This window comes from Sphaerodactylus townsendi, linkage group LG02 (genome assembly GCF_021028975.2).
Source record: "Sphaerodactylus townsendi isolate TG3544 linkage group LG02, MPM_Stown_v2.3, whole genome shotgun sequence".
Classification (NCBI taxonomy): Eukaryota; Metazoa; Chordata; class Lepidosauria; order Squamata; family Sphaerodactylidae; genus Sphaerodactylus; species Sphaerodactylus townsendi.
In genome coordinates this window covers 178,953,445-178,975,743 of record NC_059426.1, presented here as the reverse complement: position 1 = coordinate 178,975,743, position 22,299 = coordinate 178,953,445, and the positions used below count along the sequence as shown (strand labels likewise).

The 22,299-nt window shown below is 48.2% G+C and overlaps 2 protein-coding genes across 2 annotated transcripts in view; both read right to left on the bottom strand.

Moving 5' to 3' along the window:
- Positions 1–8,463, bottom strand: part of DNAAF2 (dynein axonemal assembly factor 2) — a 31,610-nt gene extending 23,147 nt beyond the window's left edge. Inside the window, exon 1 of the mRNA XM_048486155.1 lies at positions 6,106–8,463. Coding sequence (XP_048342112.1) covers positions 6,106–8,334 — 2,229 coding nt within the window. The 5' untranslated portion in view covers positions 8,335–8,463. The remainder of the gene's footprint in view (positions 1–6,105) is intronic.
- A 3,133-nt stretch (positions 8,464–11,596) lies between these two features.
- Positions 11,597–22,299, bottom strand: part of POLE2 (DNA polymerase epsilon 2, accessory subunit) — a 41,390-nt gene continuing 30,687 nt past the window's right edge. The window contains exons 9-13 of the mRNA XM_048484693.1: positions 22,219–22,296; positions 19,198–19,306; positions 17,694–17,870; positions 14,219–14,286; positions 11,597–11,738 (exon numbers count right to left, since the gene is read on the bottom strand). Of these exons, the coding sequence (XP_048340650.1) occupies positions 11,720–11,738; positions 14,219–14,286; positions 17,694–17,870; positions 19,198–19,306; positions 22,219–22,296 (451 nt within the window). The 3' untranslated portion in view covers positions 11,597–11,719. The remainder of the gene's footprint in view (positions 11,739–14,218; positions 14,287–17,693; positions 17,871–19,197; positions 19,307–22,218; positions 22,297–22,299) is intronic.

Below are 22,299 nucleotides of genomic sequence, written 5' to 3'. Positions count from 1 at the left end.
CTAATTTGGAGAACTGGGTTTGATTCCCCACTCAGCCACTTGAGCTGTGGAAGCTTATCTGGTGAACTAGATTAGCTTGTGCACTCCGACACATGCCAGCTGGGTGATCTTGGGCTAGTCACAGTTCTTGGAGCTCTATCAGCTCCACCCACCTCACAGTGTGTTTGGTGGGGGAGGGGGAAGGGAAAGGAGTTTGTAAGCCCCTTTGAATCTCCTTGCAGGAGAGAAAGGGGAGGTATAAATCCAAACTACTACTACTACTACTACTACTTCTTCTTCAGAAATAAATCTTAACTGTTGAGACTCACTTTGTTACTGAACAAACATACAGAATTAATTCAGGACATACTGCATATTATTGGAGAATTTCATCTGCCCCAGAAATGTCCCTACCCATGGGGAAAACAATTACAAATATGATAAATCAGTCAAACAGCTGACAATACATCAAGCAGACAAAGATTCTTCTGAACAGCCCAGGTTATTTTCCAAAGAAAAACTCCCCAAAACCCACCAGAAAGTAGAGAAAAACCCAGAAAGCAGAGAAACTCAGACCTCAGAGGAAAACCTCCAGACGTTCCAAAGACCAACCATTCAGAAAATATCAAGAAAATGTGATAAAAAAATACAAGAAAAATCTGGATTTGTGTGTGTGTACACACGTGTGTGATGGAACTGTACAAAGATGAGAAGGTCTTAACATTATTGGTATTCTGGTACAATCATGATGTCAGGTACTTTACAGTTAGCAAAAGAATTAATAAAAATATAAGAGCACAAGTTAGAAAGATAAAGAAGAAATTGGTTCTTATTTTTATACCTATGTGACAGATTTGTTAAAAGGCAAAAAACCCCTCTAGATATTAATTCACACGGAAATGTTAAGAATTATTGAAGATTAATCCTTAAATTGATGGCATCATGGCGTAAGTATGTTGTTAGGTATCTTTTCACTAAATATATTAGAATAACAGCTAGAACTAATTACATATTTACTAACTATACTACCTGTAGAAAGAGCTACTGTTGCCCATATTTAGAAAACCGAAAGGGTTCCCATTTAAGAAAACTGCAAAGATAATATGAGAGAATATTTCTATATGGTTAAAACTAATTATTTTTATGAATAGAAGATCTGAATGTAAATTTAAAGCAGACTGGGTGTCGTATAGCAATTATTTTGATAGCTTTATCGTCTTTGCTTTGCTATTATGCTTTAGAAGAATATGAATACAAATCAACATTTTAAAACAGTTATAGTCTATCATATATAATGATGAATAACTTCTAATGAATCATTTAAATGAGTATGATTATACATAGAAGTTGATAAACTGATGCTGATGATAAACTGATGCTAAATTGTAATCAATGTTTTCTTAGTTTAACAAGCTATTAATGCGGACCCATCTATTGTCTTACTTCTTGTCTTAGTGTATGCCCCCTTTCCCCCCTCTTTTTTTCTGTATTATTCCTTTTTCTTTATATATGGAAAAATAAATAAAAATAAAAATAGAGAGCCAGCAAATTGTGTCCTGTCAATTGCAAGGGTCAGAAAGACTGCTCATCCTAGAGAGTGTCCAAAGCACTCCAAGTACACAGAGACTGTGTGCTATCCAGGAAAGCAAAAACACCACCCTATATCTTACTGCCCAGTTGCACAGAAAGTACCGGTAAGTTAGATCTATGGTCCCTACCCCCCAGCTCAGCCAAAACTACTCTGACAGGCTCTGCAGGGACTCAGATGAACACTTTCCTAACACCTAAAATCCTTGAAGGCGATCCAGCATTTGAACGGGGCCCTTCTGTGTGGGCTTCACCACTGACTCACAACCTCCATTACGCTAAGGTTGTATTCTGGCTTATAAAATGTTTGCCACAAACTGTCAGTCATGCTGCTGATGCAAACGCTGCCTTTCAGGAGAACATTTGAGAGTGAAATCAAGCAAAACCTCCCACACACACCCCACACCAGTTTCTGGAACAAACACAACAATGAAACTCCAAGCAGGCGCACCTGTTTGCTTACTGGCAGGTGGCAGAGGGCAGTTTCTATTCACTGCCGACCTTAAGGAGAAAGGCTACCTGTGTGGCCACAGCATCAACAACCATGTAAATCAGGGGTGTCAAACTCAGATGTTATGAGGGCCTGGGACCCTCGTACCTTCGGGACCACATTACCCCATATGTCCCAACTCGACCTCTGCGCTCAGCAGAGGCCAATTTACTGGAGGTCCCCGGCCCCTCAATGATGTGGCTGGCCTCCACTCGGGCCAGGGCCTTCACGGCTCTGGCGCCGGCCTGGTGGAACACTCTCCCTCCAGCTGCGTCTGGGCTCCCAAGGGACCTTTGGGGAGTTTCCAAGAGGGGGCCTGTGTAAGACTGAGTTGTTCCACCGGGCCTTTGGAGAGACCGGCTGCTGAGGGTGCCCCTGCCCCCTCCTCTTTACCCCCATGGGCCCTAATACCATCAGGACCCATTATTTCGCATTAGGGGGGTTTCGTAAAGGCGCGGGCAATGTTTTAAGATATGACTGTTGTTTTAATTATATGTATGTTTTTAGCTGATGTTTTATCTGTACACCGCCCTGAGCCCTTTGGGGATGGGGCGGCATACTAAATTTAAATAATAATAATAATAATAATAATAATAATAATAATAATAATAATAATAATAATAATAATAATAATAATAATAATAATAATAATAATAAATATTTGGGTGAGCTGGGGCCAGGGGCACTGGAGAGAGGGGTGCCTGGACTGGTGAGTCCACAGCTGGGCGGGGTGGCTGCCTTCAGAGGCCTGATCAGGCCTGTGAGTGTAACGAACTAGCAAAGCCCAGACAAAAGCAACTGTTAAGAGTTCTTTATTGAGCTGGCATTCTAAGTCAGAAACAGGCCATGCGAGAACTGAAACCCAGATCCTGAGCAACAGCTTTTACAGGGTGACAAACAGGCTCCCGCCAAAAAAGAATAAACAAAGTTAGATTTTGCACGGGGTTTCACACAGACTGGCAAGCAAGCGAAAGATAACCAAAACAACAAAATTCCCCTTCCTGGGCGTTGAGCCAGGCGTCTGCAGCAGGAACCTCTTCAAGGACAGAAAACATACACACACACCAACTTACAGTGAGCCAGCAGAAGCACACACACACCCATCCCATCAGGTGCAAGCTGGGAGGGGGAGATTTTCCCCAGCTGGTTCATGGGTCTGAGGTGGCCCCTCAAGGAGCTGGATCCAGCCCCTAATTGCACGTGTGACACCTCTGATGTGAAGTCAGAGAGGAGTCCCTATTCTCCCAAGCACAAGTGTGACCCGCAGAACATTTGTCTCGTGACCCGCATTTGTCTCGTGACCCGCAGAACATCAGCCGCCAATGCTGAGTGCTGCTGTCAGGGACATGCTTCTAAGATAAGACTTCTAAGGACCGTGCTGAAAGGCATTCCCTGGTGACAAGGCCACGAGGCACTTCAGTGTGGATATCAAGAGGCATGTCCTGTCCTCATGGTGCCGACATGGCGAAGAGAGAAGTGCGGAGAGAAGCTGTCAGCCGGAAGGAAGTTCCCCCTGACAGCAGAAATCGACACATCAAAGGGATGGCAACATAGCAGCGGAAAGGAAGGATATTCAGTATCCTGACCTATCTGACTCTCTGTTTAGTCTCCTTCTGAAGTCTGAGGTTAAGAGACAGTGAAAAGACTGTCGCTTCCAACCATTAACCCCTTTCCCCAATCCATAGCTTTCTCTAAGGACTTGCCCAGTTCTAAATCAGGCAAGTCCATCTAGCTCACTAAGCTTATGGTCAACCACAAAGCAGGTACCCAACACTGGACTCCAAACTGCAGTGGGGTGATGGGTCTCCTTTGTGCAGTGCATACAGTGCAATGGGGGGGGGGGGAGAGCTCCAACTGGCCAGACCAGCAGGGGCTGATGGGAAATGTAGTCTATGAACATCTGAAGTGCCAGAGTTGGACACTCCTGAACTAGAATGTCAATTGAGTCTGTGATAATCAGTACAAGGAACCAGGTATTCCTTCCAACAAAACGGGGGGCTCGGGCCTCTCGGCCCATGATGCACCAGTAGTGTCTCTTGTTTTCCTCCTGAACTGCTTCCTACGGAGTACAAGAACAGAGGGGGCATCCTGAAACACCCACTGGAGTCACAGTTTGGGTGTCCTGACTCGGGACACCGATAAGACGTAAGCTTGACAAACCCCTGCTCTATGATTTCAGACAGACAACTTTATCAGGCATACTTTAGAGCAGTGGTTTTCAACCTGGGGGTCGGGACCCCTTTGGGGGTCGAACAACCCTTTCACAGGGGTTGCCTAAGACTCTCTGCATCAGTGTTCTCCATATGTAAAATGGATAAATGTTAGGGTTGGGGGTCACCACCACATGTGGAACTGTATTAAAGGGTCGCGGCATTAGGAAGGTTGAGAACCACTGCTTTAGAGCTCCTCTGACTACAGACATCAGAGACGGAAGTCGTGCCTTCACATACGGAGAGAAGACGACAATAATACCGTTAGGTGCAGACCAGGAGACCCAGGGTCAAATCTCTACTCAAACCTCTGAAGGCCAGTGCCAGGTTCCAACATCAGGGAAGGCTTCCAACTCTACACTCTGTTTCCTCGACTACGGTAGGGACTGGTTGGCCACTTTGTGAGATGGAATGCTGGCCTAGATGGTCTCTTACTGTTTGGATCCAGCAGGGCTTTTTGTGTGTTTTTGAAACCCAAGAGAGTTTATTTATTTATTTATTTATTTAATTAGGCTTTTATACCGCCCCATCCCCAAAGGGCTCTGGGCGGTGTACAGCATATAAAACAACAATATAAAACAGTTAAACATTTAAAAGCAGCGATAAAACTAGAAATTTAGTTTACATGATCTCAGTGGATAGAGACATAATTAATATGTGATAGGCGCCTTATGTTCCACATTTAGAATTCCCTCTCCCCTGGAAAGGGAGGCATGGCGAGTCTCGTTAGGTGGTATGTGGCCTAGGTGTCAGGGCCACAAGGAGGAGGGGGGCACTATTATTAGTGGCCGGCTTCTCCAAAGGCCCGGCGGAACAGCTCCATCTTGCAGGCCCTGCGGAACTCCCCAAGGTCCCACAGGGCCCGGACAGCTGGAGGAAGAGCGTTCCACCAGGCCGGGGCCAGGGCTGTAAAGGCCCTGGCCCGCGTGGAGGCCAGCCGCATCGCTGAAGGGCCAGGGACCACCAGTAAATTGGCCTCCCCCGACCGGAGAGGCCGTGCAGGGACGTATGGGGTGATGCGGTCTCGAAGATATGAAGTTGGCCCTTCTCTGTTTTGAATCTCTTAGGGTTCAGTGAGCAAGCACAAAGAACTCAATCCATTGGGTGCCTCTGGCTCTAAGCCCATTGGGTGCCCAACAACTGGCTCTAAGCCCAGGGGCGTATCTACCCGGGGACATCGGGTAACCAACGTCCCCAGGCGCAACTAATCTGGTCACGTGGGGGTTGCAAAATCCCACACCCCCCCTGTGACCAGATGCCTTCTACTGCAAAGACAACAAGGCAGCAGCAAGTCATGCGGACTCCCTTGGCCCTGCCCATATTGTCACCAGGGCTCTGCAGGGAGGGGGGGGGGGCTTTGCAGGGGGCAGGGCTCTGCGACCCACGGGTGGGGCCCCCGGAGGAGGTTTTGTTCCCAGATGCCATTCCCCCCGCATACGCATACGCCTCTGCCTAATCTATCCCAACCTTAAGTGACTGGGAACATGGGCAAAATGTTAAACCAGTGATGCTCAGGGCTCGGGAAACACATGAAGCTCTCTGACATAACTGCTGCAGCTCATCTGAACACTATTGTAAATTTCGTTGTGCGTGCACAATGACAATAAAATGCTTATGCTTATGCTTATTATTCCCCAACATGACATTTGCCAGGTGTCTCAGGAGAGCAGGCAAGGCCCGATGTGGCCCAGGGCTGGTAGGAGGCTCCCACCCTGAAACAGCTACTGCCAGGAACAGAAATAAATGTGACTCTTTTGGCATCAAATAAATGTCCCTCATATATCCAAATTTCAAAGCTCTTGCTGTACAACCTGGACAAATCAGTTTAAAGGCAGTTACCTGCAGGGAATCTTCATTCAGGCCAAAGTACAGCTTTGTCCAAAGTCCAGCGGTCTCAGGTGCCTTCGTCAGGTGAATAACAGCGTTATTTAATGACACGCTGATGCCAGTTTCTGGAGAAGTCAATTTATTTTCAGGAGGGAAGTGCAAGAGGAGGGTGTAGGGAACGGAGTCTTTGCTGACAAAGCTAACCCGGTAGTGATTTGTGTCGACCTCCCCTTTGAGGCTGTGGGGATCGATATCCGGCACTTGTAAGAGCAGCGTCAGGGCCTCTTCGTCCTGAGTGCACTGGAAGGGAGGGCACAACAGAGGAGGGGCTGGGCTGCTGGGGGGCTCTGGAGAGTCAGGGCTGCTACTAGAGTTTATGGCACTCTTTGGGTCCACCACAGCACCTGTCCTGGAGAGCAGAGGGGAACCTGGAGGGCTGTTTGTGAAACTTGCTGCAGTGACAGAAACATCCACCACTGGGGCAGCGTTGGAGGATGCCAGTACTACTGGACTGCTGCAGCTACCAGAATACCCAGAAACATCTGTACTGGTACAGGTTTCCACACCACCCTCTGGGGTGGAGGAGTTCTGGCATGTCTTGGTCACGGGTTGATTGGAGTCGACCCCACAGAGGTGTGTCGCAGGGATGGTGGCATCAACTGTCGCAGGGAGGGTGGCATCACCAAGCTCTGGCGAGGGCACCACATCTGTGACCGCGGGGCATTTTTCAAGATCCATGGTGGCACATGGCCCCACTTCAGTTCCAGGAGGAGGAGGAGGGCTGGTTATGCTGCAGCACACAGGAAGCTCCAGGCTTCTACCCACACACACCTGGGGGTCAAGAGGAATGGGACCAGCCTCGTGGCCCTTGTCGCCGCCGCCGCCACCTTCAGAGGCACTCGCACCTGGGCTCCTGTCACAGAGGTTACTGTCCGCGGCGCCCGGAGCAGCCGTCTCAAGGTCCCCGAGTGGCTCCAGGGCGGACCCCAAGTGGCCCGCGAGAGGGCCGGGACAAGCCTCAGCAGCGGTCGCCCCTTCGCCGCCTCTGTCCGCCGCCGGACCGCTTTCTTCAGCGCACGCCGGAAGCTGCACGTGGTTTGCAGCCACGTGGGTCAGAGGCCCGGGCTGTTCCGCCGGGGAGGAAGGCGAGCGGCCGCTGGCCGGAGGGTCCTGCTGCTGCTGCTCGCCGCCCGGCCCTTGACCCTCCTCCCGGGGCCGCACGGGCAAGGTGACCACCAGGCGCCGCCGGCTCTTGTCGAAGGCGGCCCGCCCGCCGTCCTCGTCCACCGGGTAGGGCAAGGGCAGGCGCAGGCGGTAGGCGGCGGCGGGGCGGCGCGAGTCCAGGCGCAGCTCCCGCCCGCGCACCTCCAGCTGGGCCTGGGCGGCCGAGCTCAGCAGGGGCAGCTCCACCGCCACCTCCAGCTCGCGCGGCACCGGGCTGGGCGCCGAGTCGCGGCTGCAGCGGTAGTCCTGCAGGTCCACGTAGCAGCGCTGCCGCAGCGTCCAGCGCGGGGCGGTCGGGGCGGTCGGGGCGGTCGGGGCGGCGGGTTCGGGCCCCGGGGCGGGCGGCGGGTAGGCGTAGGGCGTGGGGAAGGGCGGCAGCGGCGAGCCCCCCTCTCCTCCTGCTTCCGGCGGGGCGCCCCCGGGCAGCGGCGTGCGGAGGAGGGTGGCCTGCGGAACGCCCTTGTACTTGGTGCCCCGCAGCGGGACGGCGTTGGCGCGGTCCAGGCCCGGCGAGAACCGCCGCTCCACGGCCTCCAGCGCCGTCTCGTCCACCAGGCGGCGGAAGCGGGCCGAGCGGGCGGCCAGGCGGAGCGCGTCCGGGTGGAAGACCACGTCGTAGACCAGGCGGCGGGGCGCTCCGGGGCCGCGGCCCAGCTCCTCCCGGCCGGGCGACAGGCAGTGCGGCAGCGACCAGCAGGCGCCGCCGGGCGCGCGCCGGGCCTCGGGCCGCCCCACCAGGGCGTTGCCGCAGACGTTGAGGTAGCAGCGGCGGCTGCCGGCCTGGCTGGTCCGCAGCACCCAGCCGGGCGCCGGGTGGAGGAAGCGGGCCTCGACGCCGCGCTGCCGCTCCAGCGCCACCACCTCCGCCTCGTACACGGCCCGCTGCGCCGGGTCGGCCAGCTCGGCCGCGTACTCGGCGAAGAGGCTGCGGAAGCCCTCGTCGCGGAAGGCCTCGCGCAGCCGCCGCGCCTCCTCGCCCGTCAGCTCCAGCTCCTCCAGGCTCGACCGGCCCGCCATCGCGCTGCCGGCTGAGGGGGATCGCGGGAGCCGGTCGCCGTGGAGACCGGCGCAAACAAGATGGCGGCTGGCGGCGGCGTCGCTATGGAAACGAGGCCTAGCAAGATGGCCGGCCGGTTGCCATGGAAACCAGGCCTCGCGATGGCCGGCCGGTTGCCATGGAGGCGGCTTCTGGGCGTTCCAAGGCAGACTGCCAGGGCTGCGCAATTCCGGCCCCTTCCGCACACGCAAAATAATGCGTTTTCAAACCACTTTCACAACTGTTTGCAAGTGGATTTTGCCATTCCGCACAGCTTCAAAGAGCACTGAAAGCAGTGTGAAAGTGCATTATTCTGCATGTGTTGAATGAGCCTCTGACAGGGTCCTTTATGCAGACTGGAGCTCACTTGCAGGCCTGTCTGTGGAGCGAGCAATTCAAAAATTAGGGTGTTGTGGGGCTTCCGGGCTCTATGGCCGTGTTCCAGTAGCATTTTCCCCTGATGTTTTGCCTGCATCTGTGGCTGGCATCTTCAGAGGTTCTGATGGTAGTAAAGCAAGCGGAATCTGCTGCCACAGGAGGTGGTGATGGCCACTAACCTGGATAGCTTTAAAAGGGGCTTGGACAGATTTATGGAGGAGAAGTCGATCTATGGCTACCAATCTTGATCCTCTTTGATCTGAGATTGTAAATGCCTTAGCAGACCAGGTGCTCAGGAGCAGCAGCAGCAGAAGGCCATTGCTTTCACATCCTGCAGGTGAGCTCCCAAAGGCACCTGGTGGGCCACTGCGAGTAGCAGGGTGTTGGACTAGAAATGGTGGCGAACCTTTGGCACTCCAGATGTTATGGACTACGATTCCCATCAGCCCCTGCCAGCATGGCCAATTGGCCATGCTGGCAGGGGCTGATGGGAATCATAGTCCATAACATCTGGAGTGCCAAAGGTTCGCCACCACTAGATGAACTCTGGTCTGATCCAGCAGGCTAGTTCTTCTGTTCTTAGTATATATACCTGTGGGAGAAAGAACCATTTGCGTTGGTTAAGTGTTAAGGGTGCAATTTGCAAGTGTGGGTTGCGTGTGTTAAGTGGAATCCACCCATTTTAGCATATGTACGTAACACTGAAGTTGCATCATCAATTGGTGAGAGCATCTGCATAGCAGAAAGCCTTTGACAATAAACTTTTCAAAAAATTAATGAACAAGTTGTCTTTTGGGGTTATTTCCTGGCAGAATTTGCACTGGTCTCTCCAGGAATCACATGAAACGACTTCTAGAATCATGCCTACATTCATTACAGTGGCAGAAATTCTGGCCTGGAGGTAAGGTTGCCAGGTGAGGCCTGGAAGACTCTTGGAATTACAGATAATTGCCAGATCACAGAAACCACAGGACCAGCATAGTATAGCACTTGAAGGGGTTGCAGAAAGACCCAATTCAAATGCCTGCTGACCTTGAAGCCTGCTGGGTAGCCAAATGCCATTCTCTCTTTCAGCCCAACTTCCTCAAAAGGTTGGGAGAATAAAATGATTTATGCCACCTTCATCTTGTTGGAGGAACTGTGTAGAAAAAATGGAGTGAAAAATCACTTGAAAAAAGTGTTAATACATTAGCAGGAAACATTCAAGTGTTATTTTCCTGGCCTTCAGTCATTAACATTCTTTAAAAAATGTTTTTTACTATGGTCTTTTCTAAAGGTTAGCCTGATCTCCCCACACACACACACACACACACCGAGGTGTTCAGCCACTAAGAACTAGTGAAGCAAATGAAATTGAGTGATATCCCACTTCTTTCTTTGCCATAGGTAATTTTATTCAGGGACAGAAGGAACTAAGGCAAGCTGTAAAGAAAAGGCTACCTGTTCAGCATTTCTCAAGTTGCCTTGTTTCATAACAAATGCTGCTTCTCATTTAATTAACCTATGGACCTTCCCCTGATAAACACAACATATTATGTTGGAAAATAGCAGCTTTACCTAGGGATTAACCCCTGTGGTGCTTTCCGATGCTTCATTTCCCATCAGCCTCTGTCAGCATGGCCAATTGGCCATGCTGAAAGGGGCTGATGGGAATTGTAGTTCCTGAACATCTGGAGAGCCGCAGGTTCCCTACCCCTGGTCTAGATAGTAGAATATTAGAAAAATCTAGTGGCATGATCTAGGCTAGTAGTACAAAGATCAAAAGTAGTGCAGCAGACAAACTATACAATACAAGACACGCTGCACTGCAGGCTCTATATAACTAAATGATCTAGGCTAGTCGTGAAAGAGTTGGTTTTTATATTCTCCTTTTCTCTGCTGTGAGCCTCAAAGCAGCTTACAATTGCCCCCCCCCCCCCCCCCCCCCCCCCCCACTTTGGGAGGTAGGTGGAGTTAAGAGAACTGTGACTGGCCCAAGGTCATCCAGCAGGAGTCAGAGGAGTGGGGAATCAAGCTGGTTCTCCAAAGTCCTCTGTTCTAAACCACTGCACCATGTTGGCTCTCCAAGAAATGTTACCAAATGCCAATAACAACTCTCAGAAGCCTATTTTTCCTGCTACAGAACTCGGTGCCTTACAGTGCCATCCTAAATAAGTCTATTAGGAAAGTGTTTTTACAAATTGCAACCGTAGCTGTGTTGTTCTAGAAGAGCAGGGATACTGTTGACTTTTCAATCACTGGTGTGTTTTGGTAAGGCTGCCTCACTTGATCCCTCTAGGACAGTGGTTCTCAACCCTCCTAATGCTGCGACCCTTTAATACAGTTCCTCATGTTGTGGTGACCCCCAACCATAAAATTATTTGTGCCTCAGTTCCTAAGACCATCGGAAATATGTGTTTTCCGATGGTCTTAGGCGGCCCCTGTGAAAGGGTTGTTCGACCCCCAAAGGGGTCGTGACCTACAGGTTGAGAACCGCTGCTCTAGGAACACCATGTGTAATCCAATCAGTGTTTTCTAATAAAATTTGTAGCTGCTTCATTTTAAACAATAATCAGCTCAGTCGTATGATTAGGAATGTCACAAGTTTCCCTCTGCCTTGGAATGCCTTACATTACATTTAAATATGGTTCTGTTTTTGACTTGTAAAAAGACATTAGGGTTTCGAGCAGAAAAGACAAGTAAATAAATATGGGGAGGCGGGGTTGGAAATGTCACATCTTAGAGGTGTAAAATAGCAGAAGTTCTTTTTTTTTTAGCAGGAGAAATAATTTGTTCTGCCAGACAACAATATCTTCATTATTCCACACTCCCTCTCCCCAGCTAAAGTTCATCTCTATTTCAAACATCACTTTGAATACTTCATGATAGATGTATGATGATTTATTTACAAAAGGTCTGTATTCATATTTAATATGTAATTAAAAAAAACAATGATCCCGAAGATTCACAGTGCTGCAGTCAGACTGATTTGCTGTTCTTTACTGAGCTTCAAAGACTTTGGAGTTTGCTGAAAACAAGAAAAGCACTTTAAAGTTATATCAAAGGATTCACATTGCTTGAAACAAATTGTGATCGTTCCTTGACTGCATGCAAATTTACCCCCTTAATTCTGTGAGTTTCCTATGGTTGCACAGAAGTAAGTTGATATTTATATGACTATTCTAGATCTGGTTATCTGATATAAACACCAAAGGCCTCTACCATACAAGTTTGAGATGCTTTGTCCCATGTACTGAGGATTAAGTTCTGTTTAATGCAACATAAAAGAAATAATTTGCACTTCACTTGAGTCCACTGAGATTGCTTCCCTTCAATAATGCCTGCAGACTTAATTCCTTTAAAATTGGGCTTGGCTGCTTTCCAAATGGTGGGGGTCAACTCAAGTTTTATTAGCTTTAAATTTAAAAGCAAGAGGAAAGCTTTTAGGAAATCACAATGGAGCTGAAAATCACAAATACGTCCAAGTAAATATTACTTGTAGTTTGAAACTGCAGCTACAGCACGATTATAAGACTGGGTTACAAACTCAATTATGAAAGGACAATGACGCAGAATGTTGTGGTGGCCGTCCAATACAGCATACTCTTTAAGGGTTTGTAAGGCTTTTCTTTCAGAATGTTCTTCTGTCACCATGTTAACAGTTTTATTGCAGACTTGAAGATTCACATCACTCTTGCTCATCAGTGGGCGATTGTGCACACGAGTAAAATAGGTTCGACCCAGTTCCCTGAGAAGGGTACTGACCTAGGTCGAAGCCATTGTTGTTCCCCACTGCAACCAGCTTGATTCCAGCTCGGAGGGCGGAATCATCCTGTGCCTCTTTGCCGCTCCGTTCCGATTGGCTGCTGTTCTACGGCCATGTTCAGTCTATGCCCACACACGTTATTAAAAAAAACTGCCACAGGAATGGAGGGACGAAGGTGGCATTTTTTGATTGGCCAGCTGTACGCATGCCCGAAACACTCAGCTGTGATTGGCTGAATGGGGGACTCCTGGCACCCGAGATTCCGCACTTTACTGGAATCGAGCTGAGTTCGAGCGTGGTTCCCTGAAAAAGTAGTCGTTCCCAACTAGAGTCGGAAATTTGACTGTTACACGGGGCGAAGCTGGTACAAAACCACGTCGATCCCAGTGGTTGTGCGGAGCACTTAGGTCGAACGCAGCTTGAACTTAGGCCGATAATGCAAGTGCGGAATCGACCAGTATTTCAAGTTCCAGCATTACGGATGTCTGTGCCCAAACTTGAAACTTCCTTCATTAAGGAAAGATTGCAATTGGTGGTGGTGGGAAATGTAGTCAAGTCGCAGCTGACGTACGGCTGCCTCATAGTTTAAAAGGCATGAGAGGGTCAGAGGTGTTTTCCCATTGCTTGCTTCTGCATAGTAACCCTGGACTTCTCTGCTGGTCTCCCATCCATGTACTAACCAAGGCCAACCCTGGTTTGCTTCTCAGAGCTGACGAGGTCATGCTAGCCCAAGCAATTCAGGTCAAGACAGAGAAAAGGGTGGTTTGCCATTGCTTGCCTCTGTAGCCACCCTGGACTTTCCTCCCTTAGCTTCTGAGAGCTGTCATGGTCAGGTTGGCCTGGGCCATACATTGAAGAAGAGGAGTAGGAGTAGGAGGAGTTTGGATTTATACTCCATCAAGGAGCAGCAGTGGCGTAGGAGGTCAAGAGCTCGTGTATCTAATCTGGAGGAACCGGGTTTGATTCCCAGCTCTGCCGCCTGAGCTGTGGAGGCTTATCTGGGGAATTCAGATTAGCCTGTGCACTCCCACACACACCAGCTGAGTGACCTTGGGCTAGTCACGGCTTCTCGGAGCTCTCTCAGCCCCGCCCACCTCACAGGGTGTTTGTTGTGAGGGGGGAAGGGCAAGGAGATTGTCAGCCCGTTTGAGTCTTCTGCAGGAGAGAAAGGGGGATATAAATCCAAACTCTTCTCTTTCTCTCCTGTAAGCAGACTCAAGGTGGCTTACGTGCGCCTTTCCCTCCCTCTCCCCACAACAGACACCTTGTGAGGTCGGTGGGACTGAGAGAGTTCCGAAGAACTGTGACTAGCCCAAGGTCACCCAGCAGGAATGTAGTAGTGCGGAAACACATCTGTTTCACCAGATCAGTCTCTGCCACTAATCTCCATATTAGAATCCACCTGCTCTTAATCACTACACGGCACTGGCTCTTAAATAAATATGAGCCAGATGGCATTGCATTTCAGGAATGTTTATATATGATTTTACATTGATTATTTCCAGTGCTGAGTTGTCCCCTACGCCCCATGTGTGCCTACTCCAGGGGTCTGCAACCTGCGGTTCTCCAGATGTTCATGCTGGCAGGGGCCGATGGGAATTGTAGTCCATGAACATCTGGAGAGCCGCAGGTTGCAGACCCCTGGAGTAGGCACACATCAGCTGGCAGCATCCCAATATGGCAGGCCTATCCTCAGAAGCAGAGGAGAGCCCAGAAGTATAGTCACAGTGAATGCATCTTACCTGTCTTCAACTGTTTTGTTAGAAGGATAGAATACTTTGAATGAAAATCCGCTCCTTGGAAAAGATCCCTAGAATAAAAGGGAAGCAAATTGCATTTTCCTGAAAATATGTCCTCGTTTGTTTGTTTATTTATTTATCTCCTCTAATTTCTTACTCGCCCCTCCCAAAACTGGCTCAGGGGAATTAACAAATTTGAAACAAGCAATGCAATAAAACTGTCTCGGCATGCTTAAAACCCGTAAAATTGAAAAAGCCAAATAACAATCTAATTCAGTGTTTCCCAACCTTTTCGTACCCTCACTCACACACACACAAAGCCTTTATTGGCATCATACAGTAAAACAATTTGTAACCAGAAACATTTTACAACCAGAATAACATAGTTACAACTAAAATAACCATCATTTAATATAAAAATCTCCCTTAGCAGATGTGCCAATTATATCCAACAGAAACTTGGCAACTAATTCAGAAAAATCCTGATTTGATCCATCCAGGAAATACTTTATCCTTTGATCATCTGTCATATCTACATTAAAAGATGTAAACAATGGTCGATACTTATACCTTAAGCATTCCCTATTTGGACAGTGAAACATGATATGCTCTAGTGTTTCTACTTGTATGCTGTTGCAAGGGCATAATCTTTCGGTCTTTGGTATTTTTTGGAATCGACCCTCGAGTAGAGCAGATGGCAAAATATTGAATCTTGCTAAAGAGAATGCACGTCTCAATCTAAAATTAATCATATAAAGTAAATAATGAGACATACAACCCTTTGCTTCAACTAGTGATTGATTTAGAGGTGAGCAAGTTGAATTTGCTGCTATTAAAGATCTTTGATAATCCCATTCAAGGAATTTTTCTTTTAACAATTTTTTTGCCTCTAAATAAGATAACATTGATATTTCATCCATAGATATGCCAATTTCTGTAATCTTATCAACTATTTTATCATGCCAGTTTGAAGTGTTAAGTTCAGAGAGCAGTAAGCATGTGAAACTGCCTGGCTTGGAATGATGGTGGATTTTTAACCAGTATATAGTTGCTCTAATCCAAGCCAAGGTAGTTAAGGAACATAGGCCTAGTTCAATGCGTAAGGCTGCATAAGACACGCAATTGGGGAAACCCATAATCCTATGCAGAAATTTAGAGTGTAGAGTGTTTAGACTGGTGTTTTGGGCTAAGAAAAGGACTGGAAAGCCATAGAGTAGCTGCGGAACTACTTTTGCATTGAATGCCTTGATTACTGCTGGAATGTATTGGTGTCCTTTGGTGTAAAAGAAATTCACTAAAGCGTTTACAGTTGGAGTAGCTTTTACTGATGCCGTTTTGACATGGGCTGTCCAAGAAAGATTATAAGTGAACAAAATACCTAAGTATTTGTATTTCTTGACTTGTTCAATTTCTTTTGTCGCTACTTCCCAGGGTTGTTTTTTCCATGATCTAGCAAACACCATAACTTTTGATTTATCAAAGTTAAGTTCCAGCTTGTTTAATTTACAGTAACTGTAGCATCTGTTCATTGAACGTAACAGGCCTACCCTAGTGTATGACATTATAATAGTACCCTCACTCTTCATATCTCACGGTACCCCTGCCGCCACCCTCCACCTTCCCCTCCCATTGCCCCTGCTGGCCACACACCCCACCTTCCCCTCTCAGGGTGAAGGGAAGCACGGGGGGGGGGGGGGAGTGGCTGCTGACCTTGTGGCAGGCCCTGCCCCATGGGCCAGCTCCATATCCTTGCTGGCGCCGGTGGGAGACACCACAAAAACGAGGGGGAGGGGCAGTAGTGTTGCCGCGGTACCCCTGGGACATGCTCACGGCACCCCAGGGTACCACAGAACCCTGGTTGAGAATGGCTGATCTAATTTATAATGTAGTTAATTCAATTATAATTAAATCAGATTGGATAAAAATTTAATAGATACTGCAAACTGAACCAACCGCTATGGCTGGATCAGAAGGTAGGCCAGATAAAACGATGGCAACAGTCACAAAACTTCACACCTGCAGTGGAGCGGCACATACCCACAGGGGATAGATGGAGTCAGCCGGGCCTCAATGAAATGCCTGGCAGAACTCCATGAGATCCCGCAGGACCCTGGTCTCCTCTGGGAGGCTGTTCCACCAGGTAGGGGCCAAGGGCGAAAAGGCCCTAGCCAGCATTGAGTCTAAACAGACCTCACATTTGCCAGGGGATACGAGGAGCCCTTTTGCTCCTGATCTTAATGTCCACTGGGGGCTATATCAAAAGAGACGGTCGCCATCTGGCAGCCATTTCTGATACTTGCTTCCATGCCCGCTCATAACTATTTGGTATATCTCTTACTTGGTAGTTCTGCTTTCAGCAGTAAAGTCAATTAAAGTTTCAATTACCGAACAAGTACAGTATTAGCTTTATTGGAACAGCATGAACGAACTCAACCGCAAAGTTAGCTAATTCTGAAAGTAGGGACAACTGTTGACATGTGTGTTTCATTGCTTTTGTTTCCTTTGCACCAGAGTAGAACACAGAAAAAATAAACGAGGCAGCACATACTTTTTAATAGGGGTAAATGGTACCCTTCTGTTGGGCTAAATCTGAAGCCTGCTCCTAGGACAGTGATAGTGAACCTTTTTGAGACCGAGTGCCCAAATTGCAACCCAAAACCCACTTATTTATCGCAAAGTGCCAACACAGCAATTTAACCCAAATACTGAGGCGTGCGTTACTCAGGAGTAAGCTTGGTGGTAGTCGGTGGCTTTGCTTTGAAGCAACTGTGCAACTCTTCCAACGGATGAATCACAACCCTAGAAGGGTTTACTCAGAAGCAAGCCCCTTTGCCAGCAACTGAGCTTACTCCCAGATAAAGGATCGCGCTTTAGTTCTTCGCATGAAAATCAGTGGGGTTTCACAGGGCTTAACAGGGTTACCTACACTGCTTCCCCAAAACAAGGTCTTAGGTTTGATGCTAATAATCGAGCCCAGTGGCCCAGGCCAACCGAGATGTGGGGGGGCACTCTGTTTACATGTGCCCACAGAGAGGGCTCTGAGTGCCACTTCTGGCACCCGTGCCATAGTTTCGCCACCACTGTCCTAGGAAGAAAGCGCTCTTCTTCCAGAGGAGGATTCTGCACTTAGCTGCGCAGAGTAGTAGGATTCAAAAGCAAAATGTGTAGAATGGGAGTTAAAATAAAATAAATAGTGAAACAGCAGCTAGTTAACTGTTCCAGAAATACTATTTAACAACTTATTTATGGAAAAAAATAATTAAACTCTGTCACCATCTTCTGAAGGCATTCCTAATTTTTTGCATGAAAATGCAATTGTACAGAAATGTGCACAAATTAATTTTGAAAGGATAAGAACAAACAGCTGTAAAAGTATACTGGAATACTATGAATAGGATGATTTACTTTTTGCACGCACAGTGCATTTGTTTTGCTCTTTTGAACAGGGTTTTCATTACGCTTTCAAAAAAATACTTACAGGATTAAAGCAGAGGCAGTCGGTGTTGGTAACAGTGAATGGGTCATATTTGTCAGCAAAAACAATAATGTCTGGCAGTGGGTAAGTTCGCAAGGTGTAATCGTATGCCCAGTACACAGGGCTGACATAAAGAGGGAGCGGAGACAGATGACCTTGTGATAAGATAGTCTTTACAAACTGTGGGGTGAAGAACAAAGAAACACACAACTAAAAGTAACAAGCTTTACAAGTTCATACAAAAATCAATTAATAGTCTTTTCCTAGAGTGTTGTGGAGTTTCCGGGCTGTATGGCCGTGTTCCAATAGCATTTTCTCCTGACGTTTTACCCACATCTGTTGCTGGCATCTTCAGAGGATCTGATGGTAGCTACCATCAGATCTTCTGAAGATGCCAGCCATAGATGCAGGCGAAACGTCAGGAGAGCAACAGCCGCAGAAGGCCATTGCTTTCACATCCTGCAGGTGAGCTCCCAAAGGCACCTGGTGGGCCACTGCGAGTAGCAGAGAGCTGGACTAGAGGGACTCTGGTCTGATCCAGCAGGCTAGTTCTTATGTTCTTAAGGCCATTGCTTTCACCTCCTGCAGGTGAGCTCCCAAAGGCACCTGGTGGGCCACTGCGAGTAGCAGAGAGCTGGACTAGATGGACTCTGGTCTGATCCAGCAGGCTAGTTCTTATGTTCTTAAGGCCATTGCTTTCACCTCCTGCCTGTGAGCTCCCAAAGGCACCTGGTGGGCCACTGCGAGTAGCAGAGAGCTGGACTAGATGGACTCTGGTCTGATCCAGCAGGCTAGTTCTTATGTTCTTAAGGCCATTGCTTTCACCTCCTGCAGGTGAGCTCCCAAAGGCACCTGGTGGGCCACTGCGAGTAGCAGAGAGCTGGACTAGATGGACTCTGGTCTGATCCAGCAGGCTAGTTCTTATGTTCTTAAGGCCATTGCTTTCACCTCCTGCCTGTGAGCTCCCAAAGGCACCTGGTGGGCCACTACGAGTAGCAGAGAGCTGGACTAGATGGACTCTGGTCTGATCCAGCAGGCTAGTTCTTATGTTCTTAAGGCCATTGCTTTCACCTCCTGCAGGTGAGCTCCCAAAGGCACCTGGTGGGCCACTGCGAGTAGCAGAGAGCTGGACTAGATGGACTCTGGTCTGATCCAGCTGGCTAGTTCTTATGTTCTTAAGGCCATTGCTTTCACCTCCTGCCTGTGAGCTCCCAAAGGCACCTGGTGGGCCACTGCGAGTAGCAGAGAGCTGGACTAGATGGACTCTGGTCTGATCCAGCTGGCTAGTTCTTATGTTCTTAAGGCCATTGCTTTCACCTCCTGCCTGTGAGCTCCCAAAGGCACCTGGTGGGCCACTGCGAGTAGCAGAGAGCTGGACTGGATGGACTCTGGTCTGATCCAGCAGGCTCGTTCTTATGTTCTTAATAGAGGTCCATTAGAATAGAAGCATGTTACAATAACCCCCCCTCAAAATTTCACCCCAAACATTATGTGCTTTTTGCCTTACATGGTTAGGAATGTCCAAATTGCTGCCAGGAAAACGGACACAATTCCGGCACATCTTGTTCACTAAGTCTTCTCGGAAGATCATTATTTCCTGCGTGCAGTATTGAACCCTGCAAGGAACACAATTTTCTTCCCTTAAAAGTCCAAGGGATTTGCAAGACAAAAGTGTTTTCCCGCTTGCTTTCGTCTCCTTACTCCAACTTGCCTTCCCCAATCAGCCATTCTGCATTTGACAGGTGAACATAAACTTAACACAACACGGAAAAGATGAGCCAGATGATATGGATAATGGGGTGCTGTGTGGTTTCCGGGCTGGATGGCCGTGTTCTAGCAGCATTCTCTCCTGACGTTTCGCCTGCATCTGTGGCTGGCATCTTCAGAGGATCAGATAGATCCGAGAGATCTATTTGTTGCTGATAGATCTGAGAGATCTGAGAGATCTGAGAGATCTATCAGATCCTCTGAAGATGCCAGCCACAGATGCAGGCAAAACGTCAGGAGAGAATGCTGCTAGAACACGGCCATCCAGCCCGGAAACCACACAGCACCCCAGTGATTCTGGCCGTGAAAGCCTTCGACAAGATATGGATAATCTTAGCATAAGCATAAGCATTTATTGTCATTGTGCACGCACAACGAAATTTACAATGCTGTCAACATAGCACGCCTTGACTTCAGTAAGACCTTTGACAAGATCCCCAATGACATTCTTGCAAGCAAGCTAATAATATGTGGGCCAGAGAATGCAACTGTTAGATGGATTTGCAATTGGTTGACTGGCCGAACACAAAGAGTGCTCATCAATGGCTCATTTTCATCCTGGAGAGAAGTGAGTAGTGGAGAGCCACAGGGTTCTGTTCAGGGTCTAGTACTATTCAATATTTTTATCAATAACTTGGATAATGAAATAGAGGGCATGTTAATCAAATTTGCAGATAATACCAAATTAGGATGGGGTAGCTAATACCCTGGAGGACGGGCAGGATTCAAAATGATCTGGACAGATTTGAGAGCTGGGCAAAAACTAATAAAAAGAATTTCAACCAGAGGTAAATGTAAGGTTCCACATTTAGGCAGAAAAAATGAAATTGAGATATAGGCTAGATGACACCTGGCTTGACAACACTACATGCGAAAGGGATCTGGGAGTCTTAGCAGTCCACAAGCTGAACATGAGTCAGAAGTGTGATACGGCAGCCAAGAAAGCCAGTGCAATTCTGGGATGCATTAACAAGAGTATACCGTCTAGATCCGTGGTGGCGAACCTTTGGCACTCCAGATGTTATGGACTACAATACCCATCAGCCCCTGCCAGCATGGCCAATTGGCAGGGGCTGATGAGAATTGTAGTCCATATCATCTGGAGTGTCAAAGGTTCGCCACCACTGGTCTAGATCGAGGGAAGTAATTGTACCACTCCACTCTGCATTGGTCAGACATCACCTAGAGTACTGTGTTCAGTTCTGGGCACCCCAATTTAAGAAAGATATCGACAAGCTGGAACAGATCCAAAGGAGGGCAACTAAAATGGTAAAAGGTCTGGAATCCACGCCCTTTGAAGAGAGACTTAGGGAGCTGGGGACATTTAGTCTGGAGAAGCGAAGGTTAAGGGGGGACATGATAGCCATATTTAAATATTTGAAGGGATGCCATGTCGAAGAGGGAGTAAACTTGTTTTCTGCTGCTCCAGAGACTAGGACCAGGAGTAATAGATTCAAGGTGCAGGAAAAGAGATTCCACCAAACATTAGGAAAAACTTCCTAACCGTCAGGGCTGTTCGACAGTGGAATTCACTGACTTGTCCAAAAACAGCCAATGTAAGTATACTTCAGAATAATAGGTAGTTGTCCATGATTTAACGTATCGTGTTTAAAAGCTCACTTTGTTTCAGCTGTTGGATTTGTTCCAGTTGAGATTTCTGTTATCAGATTTCTGTAGTCCAAATCGTATTGCACTGTTCACTTGATTTATGCTGTGTAATCCATCTTGAGTCTCAGTGAGAAGGACAGACTATAAATAACTTAAATAAAAGATCTGTATCCACAAAGAAGAGGCTATTTAAGAACAGAAGGTGAACGCAAGGTTGCTGCTATTGACATGGGAGAAGATGTGAATATCTTTCACAGAAAAAATGGGTAGGTGAGAGGGCTTGGGGGAAAAGTTAGGATCTCCACAGTAGAAGGACATCAAGGAGAATGCAGCGGGCTGACCTCCAAAGGAAAAGAAGCGAAGTTTGGATTGATACCTCGCCTTTCTCTCCTGTAAGGAGACTCAAGGCAACTAACAAGCTCCTTTTCCCTTCCTCTCTCTACAACAGACACCTTGTGAGGAAGATGGGGCTGAGAGAACTGCGACCAGCCCAAGGTCACCCAGCAGGCTTCATGCAGAGGAGTAGGGAAACAAATCCAGTTCACCAGATCAGAGTCCGCTACTCTTTCCTGCCTTCCTTGACTTCAATTAAAAAGGAAACAGTAGCTCTGTGATGAAGCCAGTGTGCAACTGGTACACACAGAGGTGGGATCCAGCAGGTTCTCACAGGTTCCCGAGAGTTGGTTACTAATTATTTGCGTGTGCCGAGAGGGGGTTACTAATTGGTGATTTTGCCACGTGATTGTTGCCTTAGTTACGCCCCTCCTCTCAGCAGTAGCGCGCAGAACTTGAAGCAGTCTAGCAGGAGGTGCACCGGCGTGCGTGGCAGCCTGCGCCTGCGTGCATTCGTTTCCTGCTCAAGGACCGGCGCAGCGGCTGCATCCTTGCCACAGCCCCGCCCAGGAATGCCCCGCCCAGCCCCATTGGCGCTACGACACAGTTTGAATCCCACCACCATGGGCACCTGCTACTAAAATTTTTGGATCCCACCACTGGGTACACAGTAGCTGAAAGAAGTTCTTGTTGGGAAGGTGGAACTGCATTTGGGTTTCCACCACCTTCTGAGAGTCCTGTTCTTCCCCCAATCTTGTGTATTAAGGCATCAGCCGCCCAAGAACACCTGTTTTCCCTCCCGTTAAACTGGTGCATTTACCTGCAAGGATTTGTAGTGAAAACAGAAAATGGCACCTGCTCCCTGAATTCCTCTGTGATGTTTCCAGCAAGAGGTGGTCTA